Raw genomic sequence first — 17,569 nt, 5'->3', positions numbered from 1 at the left:
ATCAGTAATATAGCTCTCAGGATTTCCTGAAATTTTATTCTAAAATTTATTCTAAACACTTAATACACACACAGACAATTGAGCACGATCAAGTAGGCTCCATCTGTCTTGGAGAACAGCTTTTATCTCTTTGATTCCGAAGGAAGACCAGGATGCTACTTTAGTTAAAAATTACAGACCGATATCGCTTTTAAATACAGATTATAAGATATTTGCTAAGGTTTTGGCTAATAGACTGATGAGGGTTCTGCAACAGGTGATTCATGGGGACCAAACGGGGTTTATTAGTGGAAGACAAATGAAAACTAATGTGAGACATATAGTTGATGTGTTAGAGTTTTTGGAAAGGCACAACCAGATCTCTGCTGCGCTAATCTTTTTAGATGCTGAAAAGGCTTTTGATCAATTGAACTGGCAATTTTTGTTGAAAGTTTTAGACAAAATGGATTTTGGGGAAAATTTTTTACAACCGATTAGGGCATTATATCAAAAACAAACTGCCCGAATTATAGTTAACAATAGTTTGACAACAGTATGTAATATTGAGAAGGGCACAAGGCAAGGGTGTCCGCTATCGCCCTTGCTATTTGTGTTAACATTAGAGATATTATTGGTTAAGATTCGGAACTCGGAAAAAATTAAGGGGATACAAGTTGGAGATCAGGATTACAGATTGAGAGCATTTGCAGATGATCTGGTTGTTACAGTGACCCAGCCAGAGAACTCTGTTGTGGACCTGATGGAGATAATAACACAATATGGGAAGGTTTCTGGATTTAAAGTAAATATACAGAAAACTAAAATTTTGGCTAGAAATATGACAGTTTCGCAGAAGGCTCTCCTAGAAGGATTAACTGGATTTGAGATTGTTAAAAGGGTTAAATATTTGGGGGTGATTTTGTCGCCTTCTAATACAAAGCTATATAAAAATAATTATGAAAAGTTATGGGGGAAAATTCAAAAAGAACTGGAGAGTTGGGAAAAATTGCAATTGTCTTTGTTGGGACGGATTGCAGCAGTGAAAATGAATGTCCTGCCCAAATTTTTATTCTTATTTCAAATGATACCGATTCTTAAGAAAGATTCTAACTTGGAGGAATGGCAGCGTGGTATCAATAAATTTGTGTGGGCAGGGAAAAAGCCACGAGTTAAACTTAAGATTATGCAGGATACTCGTGAGAGAGGTGGCCTTAAAATGCCTAATTTTAAATTATATTATGAAGCTGCTGCACTAGTAGGAATAAGTGATTGGATTAATTTGACAAAATCGAGGTTATTAAATCTTGAGGGCCATGATTTGTTGTTTGGCTGGCATGCATATTTGTTGTATGATAAGAAGGTAGATACTGTGTTTAGGATGCATATTTTAAGACAGGCACTGCTGAGAGTCTGGAAGAAGTATAGACATAAGTTAAGCAGCAAGATACCATTGTGGGCAATTCCAAAACACGCAATAGAAAATATACATGCTGGTTTCAAACATGATGTGACTACGTACAAGGAAATTTTAAGCCTGGAAAGGAATGTTTGGTGTTTGAAATCATATAGTCTCTTGCGAGAAGAGAAGGTTGTTCAAACTTGGTTTCAATATATTCAGTTACGGGCCAGGTGGAAAGAAGACCAAAAAAATGGATTTGCAACGACTGATGAAAATTTGATAAAGCAAATTAGAAATCAAGGACCAGCACATATTAAACGGATATATCTTGCATTGATAGAGATCGATTCAGAAACAGAGCTTGTTAAGGATTGTATGATAAAATGGGCCCAAAACATTCAGGAAGTTATTACAATGGACACGTGGGAAAAGATCTGGGTGAGGAATGTAAAATTCACTCAAGCTCAAAATCTAAGAGAGAACTTTTATAAAATGTTTTATAGATGGCATCTAGATCCTAAAAAGCTTGCAAGTATGTATCCGAATTATCAGCCTAAATGTTGGAGGTGTGGTGATGAAGAGGCAACATATTTTCACATATGGTGGACATGTAAAAAGGTCAAGGCTTTTTGGATAAAAGTCTGGTGGAATATGCAGAAGATTTTTAAACGGAGGATAAAGTTTTGTCCGCAATTTTTTTTGTTGGGAATAATTGTTGACGCTACAGTTGTGGACTCTAAGTTGATGTTGAATTTAGTTACGGCAGCAAGACTTTTGATAGGTCAATATTGGAAGAAAGAGGAACTGCCGACTATACAAGAGTGGATTTTAAAGGTTTCCGACTTGGCAGAGATGGCGAAGATTTCGGCCTATTTGAAAGATTACTCGCAAGAACATTATATTATGGAATGGAGAAAATGGATTGAGTTTATCCAGAACAAGTATAGGGTTAAGAAGTTTTATGTAGCATTCGAATAAGTCTTCTTTCGTTTTCTTTTTTCTTTTTCTATTTTAGTCTTCTATATATATTTAATAATGCTAAGTTTTGTTTGATCCTATATAAGTTAGAGAGTGATGGATTTTAGAATTTATAGTTGTTAGCATATGGTTGTTTATGATTGTTTTTTTATATATATATACCTTGTATTTAGCTCTGGGAAGTCCGGGGGGGAGGGGGGTTGGGGGGAGGTAGGGGGGGGAGGAGGGAGGGGGGGAGGGGGGAGGAAGGGGGGAGGTAGGGAGGGGAGGAGGGAGGGGGAAGGGGTTTTTTTAAAGGAAAACTGTATTTTTAAAACTTTTCAATAAAAAAAAAAAGTAGGCTCCATCTGGAGTGAAACAACAGTGAGGCATCTAATGCATCTAGACCACAAGGCTAAATTCTTTAGCGAATAAAACTTAGATTTTTTTTTTATTTTGCACCATTTACCATCTTCATTCTTGTTCCTAATAATTAGATTTCTTTCTGTTTACTCAATCCCAACAATCTCTTTTCTATCCCTTCCTCAGCTGATTCTGTCCAAGCATTCTAAATAATTAGCTAATATTTAGCAAGAGAACATTAGGAAGCAAAGGGGAGTTGTTAACCTTTCTATTAATAACTGAAATAGTGACTTTTTACCAAAGGTCTAGGATTTTTTTTGCATAGGATAAGTAAAGCATCTGAGTTTGAACTGATAATTCTGGAGTGTCATGAAACTTGAACTTTAGATAGTGAATGGATCATTAAAGGTGCTGAGCTTGTCAGCTAGAAAGCTGACAGTTCAGGTTCAAGAGCGCGATGGGGTGATTTAAAAGCTTTGAACAGATTTTAAAGTTTGTCTAACTTTGAATGGTCATGTATAAAAGACCACCAGTACTTTGCTTCAAAAGCCTTCTCCAAACTGGCATCCTCCAAATATCTTGGTCTCCTTGCAAGCACAGTTGAATCATGAAAGTTGTATGCCAGTTTTCCAGGCTTTGGGGGATAGAGTGATTCTAAAAATTTGTGATGGGCACATTTATAAAATGAGAGTTATAAGAGATTGGCCTATTCATAAAACTATTGTCAAGATAACCACAGGCATTAAAATAGAAGAAAATGTAAAGAAAAAAATTGCCAGAAAACAAATTCCTTGAGGTTGATTTTTAGGATTCCAATGGAACTTTTGCATAACACAAGGGCACTGTGTAAATAAATGTACATAAATATTGAGATGGCACTTCGGCTCTATATATGGCATACTAATTGCCAAAAATTAAAAGGGCCAACTACCTGAGGAGCACCATACCGTTTATCCTTGCTCCACACATGTACAGTACATGTTTTGTGTATATATACTTTTTTCTGGCTTTAACCTCATTTTTTTTAATTTATTGTTTTGGTTTCACTGCAATGGTTTTAAAACTTTACCCTTCTTTTTAATTTATTTTGGGCTCCTCTGGGAGGAAAAGCAGTACAGAAAATAGATTGTTTACATTATTTTTTTTCAAGTTAACCAATGGAAATTTTGAGTTCTGAGATTTCAGAATGTAATATAGAAGAGACTATCATTAACATTTCCATATTACATTTGCAAGAATTATTATTTTAAAACAAAATATTTTTGTGTAGAGACTCTATACAGTCTAAATTTATAATTTGCTTGCTCCATTTATCTGAAATGGTAGTTTTTAAAGTAAGATAAATAAGCAAATGAGGGAATTTACCAGACTGCAGCTGTTTATATTTTCATATATATCTGTATGTAGGCATATTTACATACACATACACATACACACACACACGTATGTATGTATGCTAAAGAATCAACATAGTGTAATGGTTAAAGTGATGGACTAGGAGTGGAAAAATCAGGTTCTAGCCCTCTTTTAGACAAATAAGCTGTTTGGGTGACTTTGGGTAAGTTCCTCTTACTCATCTGTAGATCAGAAAACTGAAAAGCATCTGTTTACCAACCTGCACTGGACATTGTGGTAGAATAGCTTATATAACATTTAATGAGGCAAAATTCATTCTGTAGGTGATTGAGTCAGACTAATAATAATGTTTAACATTTGTACTGTACTGAGGCTTGTACTGCTTTATATAAACTTAACAACAAAATCTATGAACTCTTTCTCTTGTTCCATATCCTGAAGCACTTGGTAAGTATTTGGGAGCTCTATAAGAAATACTGCAACACTATTATATGCTTATTATTATATATACAATCATTTCCCCTTTTGTGTAATGAGACTTGCTTGAGTCACAATGCACAAACAAAATGTGCCTTTGTATGGAGCTGCTAAAGTGAAAGAACACAAATGCCACCCTTTTCCTGATTCTACAGAATCAGATCTCCAACATCATTTAAGCCATGCTCTGCCTGGAGGGATTCCAGTTTAGCTTTCATGTATATGTTACTGAGTATTTATTTTATAAGCTCACTTTCCTTGGGTTATATTCCTTAACCTACTAATGTTTCACATGAAAACAACCCCTTCAATATTTCACAAAACAAGTGTTGCCTAGCAACAATTACTGCAAACTATTTTCAGCAGTATTTTACTTAGGCTGAAGACAAATGTACTTTTCTTTGTAGCATTACGATGAATCCAGCTGTTTCAAAAATGAAAGGAACTTTTCCCTCTGTTCCCATTTCAAAGTGGTAATTTAAGAACCTACCTATAAAACGTGTAATTTCTCATGACTGTACTGCCACAGAAAACTGTATATTTAAAAACATTTCCATTCCCATTTTCTATTAAGCGTTCTCTGCACCACACATGACATTATATAAATACATTACAAAGAACTACAAAGCAACAGGCAATTCAGTTTAATCCTCTGTCATTGCAGGAACATAAATTAAAGGACCCCATACAGGTGGGGGTCTTTCTTCCATTTGAAAACATCCAGGACAGAAGAACTCACTGATCTCTAGGTAACTGTTTTCATTTTTGAACTGCTGCTTTATTACTTTGGAAGGTTATTTCTAATGTTCAATCAAAATCTGGCCTTTTTAGTTTACCGTAACTTAATTAGTACATGTCCTGTCCTTAGAACAGATTTGAACTTCTCTTATAAGACTTCCTTTCAGAGATTTTTAAGAGAAAGATAAAAGTTTTCTCCACAATTGTTTTTATTGGGTATTGTTGTAGATTGTGATACTAAAGAAACCAATCTGATGTTGAATTTGATAACAGCAGCACGGTTACTGGTGGGACAATACTGGAAGAAGGATAGTTTGCCTACTATAGAAGAATGGGTACTTAAAGTATCAAATCTTGCAGAAATGTCTAAGATTTCTGCTTATTTGAAGGATCATTCACAAGAATGATATATTTCAGTTTGGAGAAGATGGATAGATTATATTCAGAACAAATATGGGACTAAAAAGTTCCACTTAGCTTATGAGTAGATTTTAGAGGGATATTGTTATTAATTTTAGTACTAGTATTGATTATATTTTTAAGTTATTATTATTGTTTTTAATAATTTGAATGTATCTATGTTAAAGGGGAGTTAAAGCAAAACTGAGTGGCTTTACGTACCGACATCTCGTTTAGTCCAAGAGGTTCCATCTTTGATTATAGGAGGAGAGATATTACCTCCCGTTGATAGAGCACGCAACCTGGACGTCCTCCTGGATTCACGACTCAGTTTTGAAGATCATATTGGAGTCGTGGCTAGGGGGGCATTTGCCCAGATTCGCCTGGTACACCAGTTGCGCCCCTTTCTAGACCGAGATGCCCTACGTACAGTCACCCACGCACTCGTTACCTCCCGTATAGACTACTGTAATGCTCTCTACATGGGGCTGCCCTTGAAGACCACCCGGAGGCTTCAACTGGTGCAGAGTGCAGCTGTACGGGTAGTGATGGGAGCACCCCGATACTCCCATATTACACCCCTCCTGTGTGAGCTGCATTGGCTACCGATTGCCCTCCGGGTGAGATTTAAGGTGCTGGTTCTTACCTTTAAAGCCCTATATGGCTTAGGCCCGGGATACTTGCAGGACCATCTGCTGCCGGGAACGAATTCCCATCGCCCAGTACGCTCACACAGATAAGGCCTCCTCAGGGTACCGTCGGCTAGACAATGTCGGCTTGCGACCCCCAGGGGAAGAGCCTTCTCTGTGGGAGCACCAGCCCTGTGGAACCAGCTCCCCCCTGAGCTTCGGATGGCCCAAGATCTCCAGTCCTTTCACCGGGGCCTCAAAACACTCCTTTTCCACCTGGCTGACCTAGACTGACAGGGATTTTAATTATATTTACAATTCTAACTCTATTCTTTAATTTATTTTAATTTATTTCAAATTTTTATTTTTAATTTACTGTACAGAGACCTTTAAGTTTTGTTGTTGTTAGCTGCCCTGAGTCCCTCGGGAGATAGGGCGGGATATAAATCCCATTAATAAATTAATAAATTATGAATTTGGTTAATTTTATAACGGATAATTTTAGTTAGAATATGATTATTATATCTATAACCCTGTATTCAGCTCTGGGAAGTGGGGGGGAAGGGGGGTGGTTTGGGGTGGGTGGGTTTTGGGGATATGTATTGTAATTTTTTTAAAAAAACCTCTTTAATAAAAATAAAAAAAGACTTCCTTTCAAGTGCCTGAAGAGTTCTTTCTTATCTCCCTTCAACTTTTTAAAGCTAAACATGGCCAGTTCCTTTCTAACTTCTCTTCACAAAACTTCACATTCTTTCTTCTTGCCCTTCTCTGAACCTATTCCATCTTGTCTGAATCTGTAATGTTCGGAACTGAACACAATACTTGACACGAGGCCAGATTAACAGAGTAAAATAAAATTATTTCCATAATTTAGAAATTATATTTTTGCTGATGCAGGCTAACATTGCACTTGCCTTTTTTTGTAGCCTTGACACATTGCTGACTTATATTCAACTATCGTTCTAAGGTATTTTTCACAAGTATTATCTCCAAGTCACATACCGGTAGTCCTCGACTTACAACTATTTGGTTAGCATCAATTTGAAGATGCAATGAAAAGTATTTTACAGCCAGTTCTCAGAGTTATGACCACTTCAGCATATCCATGGTCACATGATCAAAATTTGAACACTTGGCAACCAGCATGTAGTTCATGATAGTTATAGCATCCTAGGGCCATGTGATCACCATCTGCAACTTTCCCAGCTGGCTTTGAGTAAGCAAAGTCAATGGGGGAAGTCTGTAATTAACTTACAAAAGTGATTTACTTAACAACTGTTGTCAAAAAAGTCACAGAATAAGACAAAATGCACTTAACAACCAATTCACTTAGCAACAGAAGTTTCAGTCTCAACTATAGCCATAAGGCAAGGACTACTTGTATCCCTCATCTTATATCCAAGCACGTGATTACTGTTTCTTAACCAAAAATGTTTGTGTGTGTCTTTCTTGAATTGTATAATTTTTCTATTCATTTCTCTAATCAATAAAAACCAGAAAATGCTCTGAGAACACATTCCTTGCAATTAGCAGTTCTCAGAAGAGGAGTTTTCCACCCCTTGTAGTAAAGCACAGCCTCTTAGTAATTTCCCCAAATCCTGCCTTCCCACCAGGTCTCACTTAATTCTACAAGCAAATCCTTACTTATAGTGCTTAATCCAGCTGCTTTATATTCCTTCTATATCTCTGCTTAATTATCAGGACTCATTCAAACACATGCAACAGGCAATTAACAGTTCTCGGGATACGCTTCTTGCAATCAGTAACTATTCACAGCTGAACAAATACTTCCTCAGAACTATTTTTTCTTCCATTCAGTCGTGTCTAATTTCTCAGAAACTGCCTGGATAAGCCTGCGGTTTTCTTGGCAAGGTTTTTTAGAATTGGTTTGCCACTGCCCTCTTCCTATGGCTGGCCTGAGGTCACCCAGAGGGTTTTGTGCCTAAGACTAGAACTTTCAGTCTCCCATTTTCTAGCCCCATAGTTTAATTGCACCTTCCCTATTCACTCTCTTATCTTTGGCTCTTCTTCCTGTTCAGATCCAAGCAAAGTCTTGCTAGACTTGTTCATTAGCATGAATACTACTCTGTATAATGATAAGGCTGTCTTTTAAGCCAATTTCAAAATATGATATAGAAATACCCATGCGAGTGCTTTTTTGTATGTGACAAGCACAAATGAAAATGTCTACCTATTCTAGATTGGCAAGAGCTGAACTGGGTAACAGGAGCTCACCCCATCGCACAATCTCAGCTCTCAAACCTGAACTGTTGTTTTTCAGCTGACAAGCTCAGCATCTTTAAAGACTAAGCCCTTGCGTCCATTTGCTCAAATACAAACTGCAATTAGTCAAGAATTAGAAAACGAATAGGTCCCATACTTTTCTACTTGCTACAGTTATTTTTAATTTGTTTCTGTACATTATATGTTTTATGATTTAATCTTTATTTTGTTAACCACTCAGGGAGAGTGACTCATGCCAGCCATATCAAGCTTAGCTAAACAGTATGTAACACTGGAAAGAAAAATTAAAAGCAACTCTGCTGGTTAATACAAATGTTCCTCCAATCAGTTCATTAAATGTTTAGGATAGTTAGGATTGCTATTTTCCTTATTAGTATAAGGAAAAAAGATAAGAATATGTAAACTTCACCTCGCTAAGTATTTGTCCATTTTCAGAAATAAGCGTTTCAGTTAAATCCCTTTAGGCAGGGGTGTCAAACTGCTGGTGCACGGGCCTGATGCATCATAGCGAAACTGCGCCCACCCCATTGCCGGCAATGGCAAAAAAAAGTCGCAATACATCGCGACGTCACATGACATTGCGAGTTTGACACCCCTGCCTTAAGGCTATATATTTTTACCTTCACATTTTTTCATAGCAATCAGAATAGTTCAGCAGCAGAGAACTGACACCTTCAATTACAACCTAGTGATTTAATGCTATGCATTTATTAAAGATTTATCAGACTTTGCTATGTTCCCCCCCCCAAAAAAAAAAACTTTTGCAGAAACAAGCAAATATATAACCAACAGAGCTTTGATAGTGGGCAGTTAGTTCCCTATTTCAAACCTCTAACATGAATGTGTAATCTTTTTGCTATTAAGTAACAGAATGCTTAATTAGTAAAATTATACACAAACATGGAGGACAGTTCACAAAGGTTGCCATAGCAAGCACATGAGAGAGGACGGTATCAAGTCAAGGTTAAAAACAAAATATATTTGAGAAAGTACAATGTTCTCTTGGACTTAATCTGCTAGTTCAGACTAAATCGCAACAACAACTTTGAATAACAAAAGTTATCAGTAACTTTTCTCTGTGCAGAAGGAATGAAACAACAGGTGTTTTTTCCCCTCAGTTATAAAGGAAAGCTATTTTTTAATGGTTGTATATGGGATCTATCCACGCTGTTTTAGTGCATGCCATACTCTTAGAATCCATCAGCATCACAGAATTTAAGATTTGATTTGAAATTTAGTGTGCTTTGATGTCTTAGCATAATCAATTTGTTTTTAAAACAAGATTGGCAACTTGTGTTACTTCAAAAGTGTTCCAATATCTCAGGGGCTGCCACAAAGAAGAGGGAGTCAAGCTATTCTCCAAAGCGCCCGAAGGCAGGACAAGAAGCAATGGATGGAAACTAATCAAGGAGAGAAACAACCTAGGACTAAGGAGAAACTTCCTGACAGTTAGAACAATTATCCAGTGGAACAACCTGCCACCAGAAGCAGTAAATGCTCCAACACTGGAAGTTTTTAAGAAGAGACTGAACAGCCATTTGCCTGAAATGGTATAGGGTTTCCTGCCTGAGCAGGGGGCTGGACTAGACTAGATGACCTCCAAGATCCCTTCCAACTTTACTATTATGATTATGAAATGTTGTTGGACTCCATGAGCTTTAGCTAACAAAAGTAACTGGTGAGAGATAACAGGCATCGCGCTGGCTCACAACACTTGGAGGGTCACCTACACCCCTTAGCTATTCTTGCTGTACATAAGCACTTCTATAAAAACCAATTGAAAGTCCACTAATGGAATAGCATTGGGTTTACTGTATTCTAGAGCAGGGGTCCCCAATCTTGGCCACTATTTATGACTTGTGGACTTCAACTCCCTTCAATTCCTGGCTGAGGAATTCTGGGAGTTGAAGTCCACAAGTCATAAAGTGGCCAAGGTTGGGGACCCCTGTTCTAGAGAATAACAAGGATAAGGTAAAATATTTTGGGGTATGCAAAGGAAATAAAAAATAGCAAAGGACAAAGCAATGCATTTCTTTTCATATACACTAATCTAAGACTTTACTATCCAAGAAAAGTTTCAGATTGATGTTATACCTAATCCTAACAGGACTTGATTTAATAATACTTGGATAAACTACTAAAATATAGAATGTTGCAAGGGTATTTTTCTATTATTTGTGAATTGCCATTTAAACCAAATCTTCAGATTACTTCTGGCAGAGTACAGATTCAGAAGAACCTATTAACCACAACACTGATTCAGTGAGAAGGGGAGACAAATTAGCACCTTCCATCTGCAAATGTATTTCAAATCTCACTTTCCAAAGGACAACTAAATATTAAATAGAATATTTTAAAAGATCTATTCTACCAGCTATTTCAGACTCAATAAACATATTATAACTTCTATTTACTCAAACTTCAACTTTCAAGCTTGATATAAATTCATGTATTAATGTACATTTGTGTTTATTATGAAAGGACCAAAGTATTTTTTTGACAAATATATCCCCTATCTTGAGTGTTTCATATATAATACAATAATTTTTAACTAATCTATACAGATAATTTTCTAAGTTAATATTCTAAATTAAGAGTACACGATCATGTCGGATTAAGCAATGTTTGCTTGGGCACCAATATGTATTCATCCATCCTCTAGTTTGTAAACCATGCTTTGTTCCTTGGGATAGGTTCAGACATCACACTAATTAAGAAAAAAGAAAACAATGTCTGAAAGAGTTTAAGGCAGTAATTGGCAATTCTTGTTATATGAATAATTACCATTAATACATTTTGATCTATTATGACATTAATATTATAACAATATTAAGTGATCAACTACCCATCCAGAATTGAAGTTTGTTGTTGTTAGTTGCGAAGTCGTGTACCACCCATCACGACCCCATGGACAATGTTCCTCCAGGCTTCCTGTCTTCTACCATCTTCTGGAGTCCATTTAAGCTCACGCCTACTGCTTCAGTGACTCCATCCAGCCACCTCATTTTCTGTCGTCCCCTTCTTCTATTGCCCTCAATCTTTCCCAGCATTAGGTTCTTCTCCAGTGAGTCCTTCCTTCTCATTAGGTGGCCAAAGTATTTGAGTTTCAACTTCAGGATCTGGCCTTCTAAAGCGCAGTTAGGGTTGATCTCCTCTAGGACTGACCGGTTTGAATGCCTTGCAATCCAAGGGACTCACAGGAGTCTTCTCCAGCACCATAGTTCAAAGGCCTCAATTCTTTGGTGCTCAGCCTTTCTTATGGTCCAACTTTCACAGCCAAACATTGCAACTGGGAAGACCATGGCCTTGACTATACGCACTTTTGTTGACAGGGTGATGTCTCTGCTTTTTAGTATGCTGTCTAGATTTGCCATAGCTTTCCTCCCCAGGAGCAAGTGTCTTTTAATTTCTTGGCTGCAGTCCCCATATGTGGTGATGTTGAAGCACAGGAAAATAAAATCTGTCACTACTTCCATTTCTTCCCCATCTATTTGCCAGGAATTGAGAGGGCCGGATGCCATGATCTTGGTTTTCTTAATGTTGAGTTATTGAAGTTATAGATGTAAAATCACACTAAATTATTTTGTCTAAAAACAAAATTTGCTTTCAAGATGTTTTACCACATTTTCATTTCTTGGAATGTGTACTGTGTACCACATTTTGATTATTTTTTACAGTAGGTTTTCTACCTTTTTAATGGTCTCTAGGGGATTGCATACTTCTAATCTGATTATAACTATTATTTACATGCATCAAGGTCATCAGGGCAACAACTGAAGAAAAAAAATCCTAATATTGTTCTGACCATAAACGTTCTAGAATTGCATCATTCATATAATTTATGTATTTATCTGTTACATTTATTTGCCACATTTTTCACTGTGGAGCTACCATAGGCGGCTTACTACAACAATAAAAAAGAAGAAATGAAAAGAATGTAAACAAAACAGAAGTAAAATAATAGAACAATGAAATAAACAATGAAAAAGAAAACAACAAGAATACATCAATATCATAACAAAGATGGTTGGGTGGACAGCAGATAGTGATGGAGTCTGCCATCAATTCAGCAGCTGCCTCCAGTGTGGAACTAGCCCTTGTTTAGATCAAGAATGACTATACCAATATTTTAAATAAATAATATTTATTTAAATAAATAAATAAAAATTAAAGTGGATTGCATTTCCACAGACATAGAATACAAGTTACAGATTCTTCAACACCCAACTCCTGATTCACACATAACAATCACAAAGGTTGATTTGCTTACAATGTAATCTAGGCTAGTGCAAGCATTTTAAGCTGAGGTACTCCTGAATCCTCATTATATGAACACCGTTTTGAATTCTTTAATTCAATCTTCCTCAGTGTGGTACCCCCAAGATATAGTGGACTACAATTCCTGTCCTTTCCATCCAGCAGCCTAACACATATGGGGAGGCAGGAGATTGCTCTAAGCAAAATCAATTTTAAAAAGTATGCATTACTCTACCTCTAACTCACTATGCAGATCAGCCACATTTTATTTCCTACAGCAAATCAAGCCCCAAGAATTTGGGGGATTCCTAAAGCATTTTCTCTGATTTCAGATATAAACATAAATTTCTCTTCCATATGCCTTTGTAACTATTAAGATATATTTTGAAACATTAAATGTTCTGTTTTGAAGAATAAGTATCAGCAGTGCTTCGAATTTGAAAATTACAAAAGGCAAGCTACTTAATTCTTATAGTAAAAGCTATCTTTCAACTTTAGAATGAGCATGGCTGCAGCCATTTTTCCCTTCTCATTTCTAGTTGCACATAGCACAGAGGGAGGGGGGCTGCCAGGTGATGCGCTAGACAAAACAGACTTTCTCTCTAGGACTTTCTCTCATGGGAACCAAGGTCATCGGCTGCTCCTGAGACTGCGGGCTGGGCGTTTCATGAAAAGCCCACCAAGAAACTGAGTGCGGAAACGTAGTTGCTTGCATAGCCTTAGGGGTGGGATTTCTTAACTTTGTACTGGGGAATTGTTATGCATCTCTTCAGACTTGGTTTCACTTTTGAAGTGCCAATAGTTTGTATCAATAAACATGTTCTTGGAGGAATTTGCAAGCCTCGGAGTTCTGCTTTATTTGTCTCTGTCTGTCGGAACTATGACACTTATCACTATTAGTGTCACTGAAATTAAAAACTTTGAGGCACTGCCAATCAGAGAAATCAAAGAGTGCAGAGAACAGGAACAAAGATGATTAGAGGGCTGATGGCTAAAACATATGATGAATAGTTGCAGGAACTAGGTATGTCTAGTCCACAGGTCTGCAACCCGCGGCTCTGGAGCCGCATGCAACTCTTTCAGCCGTCTCCTGCGGCTCCCAGTCCTCTGCCATGTGCAGTCCAAAAAAAATAAATGGTGGGACTAAAAAAAGTTCAACCAATCAATTCAAATATGCAGGGTAGGTGCATTTCTGGCCTTGGCTCCACTCTTCAGTCAAACCCGGTTCTGTGCATGTGCGTATGTATGCGCATGTGCACACATTTTTTTGCGGCTCCCAGTTTTTCCTTTTGTGAGGGAACCGGTTCCGAGTGGCTCTTTCACTGTTTCAGGTTGCCGACCCCTGGTCTAGTCTAACGAAGAGAAGGACTAGGGGTGACATGATAGCAATCTTCCAATATCTGAAGGGTTGTCACAGAGAAGAGGAGGGGCGGTTCTCCAAAGTATCTGAGGGCAGGACAAGAAGTGACAGATGGATACTTATCAAGAGATCCCACCTAGAACTAAGGTGAAATTTCCTGACAGTGAGAACAATTAAATCAGTGGAATGGCTTGCTCTAGAAATTGTGGGTGCTTCCTCACTGGAGGATTTTAAGAAGTGTTTGGATGGCCATTTGTCCAGAATGGAATAGGGATTTGTGCTTGAGCAGGGGGTTGGACTAGAAGATCTCCAAGGTCTCTTCTAACTCTGTTGCTTTGTATCTAGAAATTTTCATCATAGAGACACTATCTCACCATTGCTCAACTTCAGATAAATATCAAAGTTTTCAATTAATGCATATGTCACAAGATAATTCTTACTAAGAACAATCTATGGGGCACCAAATATTTATATGTTTGAAGGTATTTATATTAGAATGAAATACTTGGTCGCTATTTCACTTTGTACTATTTTTTGCTAGGAGTGTCTCCTTAAAGAATGGATTTGGGCAGTTATAGGTAGTCCTTGATTATGATGGCAATTGGGACTGGAATTTTCATCGCTAAGTGATCTGATTATAAAGCAAGGGAGGCGCAGTGAGGGTGAGGAGGGTATGCAAATGGCTAGCATGTCATGAGCGCAGAGATAGGGAAAGTGTAAGCGGGGTTGAAGGGGACGGACACGGAGAATGCGTGAGAGGCATAAGTCAGGATGGGTGTGCGAGGAAGTGAAGGAATATATGGGAGCCACAATGAAGGCCTGGAGGGTACAGCATGATATGTAAGGGGCAGGTTGGAGAAGTTGTGTGAGGGTGCCTGAGATGCATTGCATGACTCTAAGCAAGTGTAAGATGGTGTGTGAGAGGCATGGTGGGGTCAGAAAGAATGCATGGGGTTGCATGAGAAGCATGATTCAGGGAGGGTGCCCGACAGATGGTGCATAAGGGTGAAGCCTGAGTTGGAAAGGGTGTGCAGAGTATGAGGTAGCCATAGTAAGGGTACATGAGTGGATACCGGCATCTCGTATTGTACAACAAGTTCCATCTCTTTTGATGGGGGGAGGTATTGCCCCCCACAGAAAGGGCTCGCAACTTGGGTGTCCTCCTGGATTCACGGCTTAATTTGGAAGATCATCTAACAGCCGTGACCAGGGGGGCCTTCGCACAGGTTCGCCTAGTGCGCCAGTTGCGCCCCTTTTTGGACCGAGATGCCCTATGCACGCTTACCCACGCCCTCGTTCACTTCTCGCCTGGATTACTGCAATGCTCTTTACATGGGGCTGCCCTTGAAGAACACCCGGAGGCTTCAACTGGTGCAAAATGCGGCCACGTGGGTGCTTATGGGAGTATCTCGGTACTCCCATGTTACACCACTCCTGCGCGAGCTGCATTGGCTTCCGGTTACCCTCCGAGTGCAATTCAAGGTGCTGGTAATAACCTTTAAAGCCCTGCGTGGCTTAGGCCCGGGGTACTTGTGAGACCACCTGCTGCCATTGTCAACCTCCCATCGCCCGGTTCACTTCCACAGAGTCGGCCTCCTCAGGGTTCCATCGGCCAGGCAATGCCGGCTGACGACCCCCAGGGGGAGAGCCTTCCCTGTGGGCGCGCCAACCCTCTGGAATGAACTACCCCCGGAGCTGCGCACGGCCCCTGACCTTCGGTCCTTCTGCCGTGACCTGAAGACCTGGTTGTTCCAACAAGCGGGCCTGGACTGACTACAATTTTTAATTAGGCTTTTACTGGGTTAAATTGTTTTGTAATTTTGTATTTATTGTTTAATTCTCTTTTAAATTTTTTACTCTATGTTTTTTAATTTTTGTTGTTATGAGCTGCCCTGAGTCCTCAGGGAGAAGGGCAGCATATAAAGTTAATAAAATGAAAATGAAAATGAAATGAATGAGTGGCTGGCATGGCATGAGCTCAGAAAGGCTGGGGGAGGGTGAATGGATGTGGGCGATTTATTGCAGTGACTTGCTACTTTCCCTGCCAGCTTCCCATTGACTTTCTGGGAAAGCTAGCAGGGAAGTGATCATGTGGTGTTGTTAAACAGTTGTAAGTATAAATTGATTGCCAAGTGTCCAGATCATGATCATGTGACTGCAGAGGCTGGAACTCTGAGGACCGATTCTAACTACTACTGTTCAGCACTATCATAATTTCAAATGGTTTTAGCTCAAGGACTACCTGTATTAGAAATGCAAGCATTACTACACAGTATACAAAGCCCCCTTCTGGTCTCCATTTTGTGCAATACTGATAAATATAAGTTGAAGTTAATCACACTGCAGATTTCATTACTAAATTATAGAGGAAAGCAGGAAAAGAAGGAAACAGACATAACATATCAGGAGAATTACAGGAATTTGAAATGGTCTATCTTCATTTGCAAAGCTACAGCACGGATTTGATTTGCATAAAAATTGAAGGAAGTGAAAATATACGAGGTCAATTAAATTAAAGTCCTCATACTTCTCCTTCTCTATATGAAACATTGCTAGATTCAGCGAAAACCAAGTGGCTTCCATCTGCCACATTGTACAAATTGGAATTGTTGTTCTTTTGTAACACAAGTAACAAATCTACCAAGGAAACCAAGGAAAATTTTAAATACAATAATATTTGGGGTTATCCATATATGCAATTATTATTCATAAAAATTCATAAATTACAGATAATCCTCAACTTACAATCACATTTGGGACCAGAATGTTGCTTGTAACTCACAGTCATATGTTGAAGCACCCACATAACCAAACATCATTTTTATGGTGGCCATTAGGTGTATCATGTGGTTGTAACCGGCATGAAAGTTGGAAATTGTGGTCACATGAATGTGGCATGCTACAACCGGTCATAAACATGAGCCAATTGTCAAGTGCCCAAAATGCAGTCAGGTGGCTGAGGGCAGGGGAGCAACGTTTTACAGAAGTGCTTTACAGGCCATGAAGCACCCCTTTCAAGGCCACAATAAAACTATGAACAATTGTTAAACGCCTGATCATAAGTCAAGGATTCCCTTTATTCAACTTTTAGAGCTAGATATCATTTTATATAAATGATTTTATATATGTATATTAGAAAGAAAGATCAGAAGAGACTGATGCCATACAAGCATAAACATAACTATTAAAATAGAAATCAAACGTAATGCACTCACCTGTATAACCTCTATCCCTCTTTTTCTGAGGAAACAAAAAGGGGGAAAAAAGAAAAAAATATATATTAGGGAAATGCACAACCAGTTATAAGTTTAACATCAGTAAAATAGTATTTGAAATAATTTTACACCTGAATATTTAAACTTTTAATTCAGCAGAAGAACTCCTTTGATAATTTAAAACTTTTGTGATAAA

General features: G+C 38.3%; 1 protein-coding gene across 1 annotated transcript in view; it reads right to left on the bottom strand.

Annotated features, from left to right (window-relative positions):
- The window catches only part of ITPK1 (inositol-tetrakisphosphate 1-kinase), a 167,343-nt gene that overhangs the window by 122,546 nt on the left and 27,228 nt on the right, over positions 1-17,569 (bottom strand). The window contains exon 2 of the mRNA XM_083366817.1: positions 17,374-17,398. Coding sequence (XP_083222943.1) covers positions 17,374-17,398 — 25 coding nt within the window. The remainder of the gene's footprint in view (positions 1-17,373; positions 17,399-17,569) is intronic.

Source organism: Vipera ursinii, assembly GCF_947247035.1.
Source record: "Vipera ursinii genome assembly, chromosome: 1".
NCBI classification, from domain to species: Eukaryota; Metazoa; Chordata; class Lepidosauria; order Squamata; family Viperidae; genus Vipera; species Vipera ursinii.
Note: the sequence above shows the minus strand (reverse complement) of the source record. Positions and strands in the feature narration are given on the sequence as shown.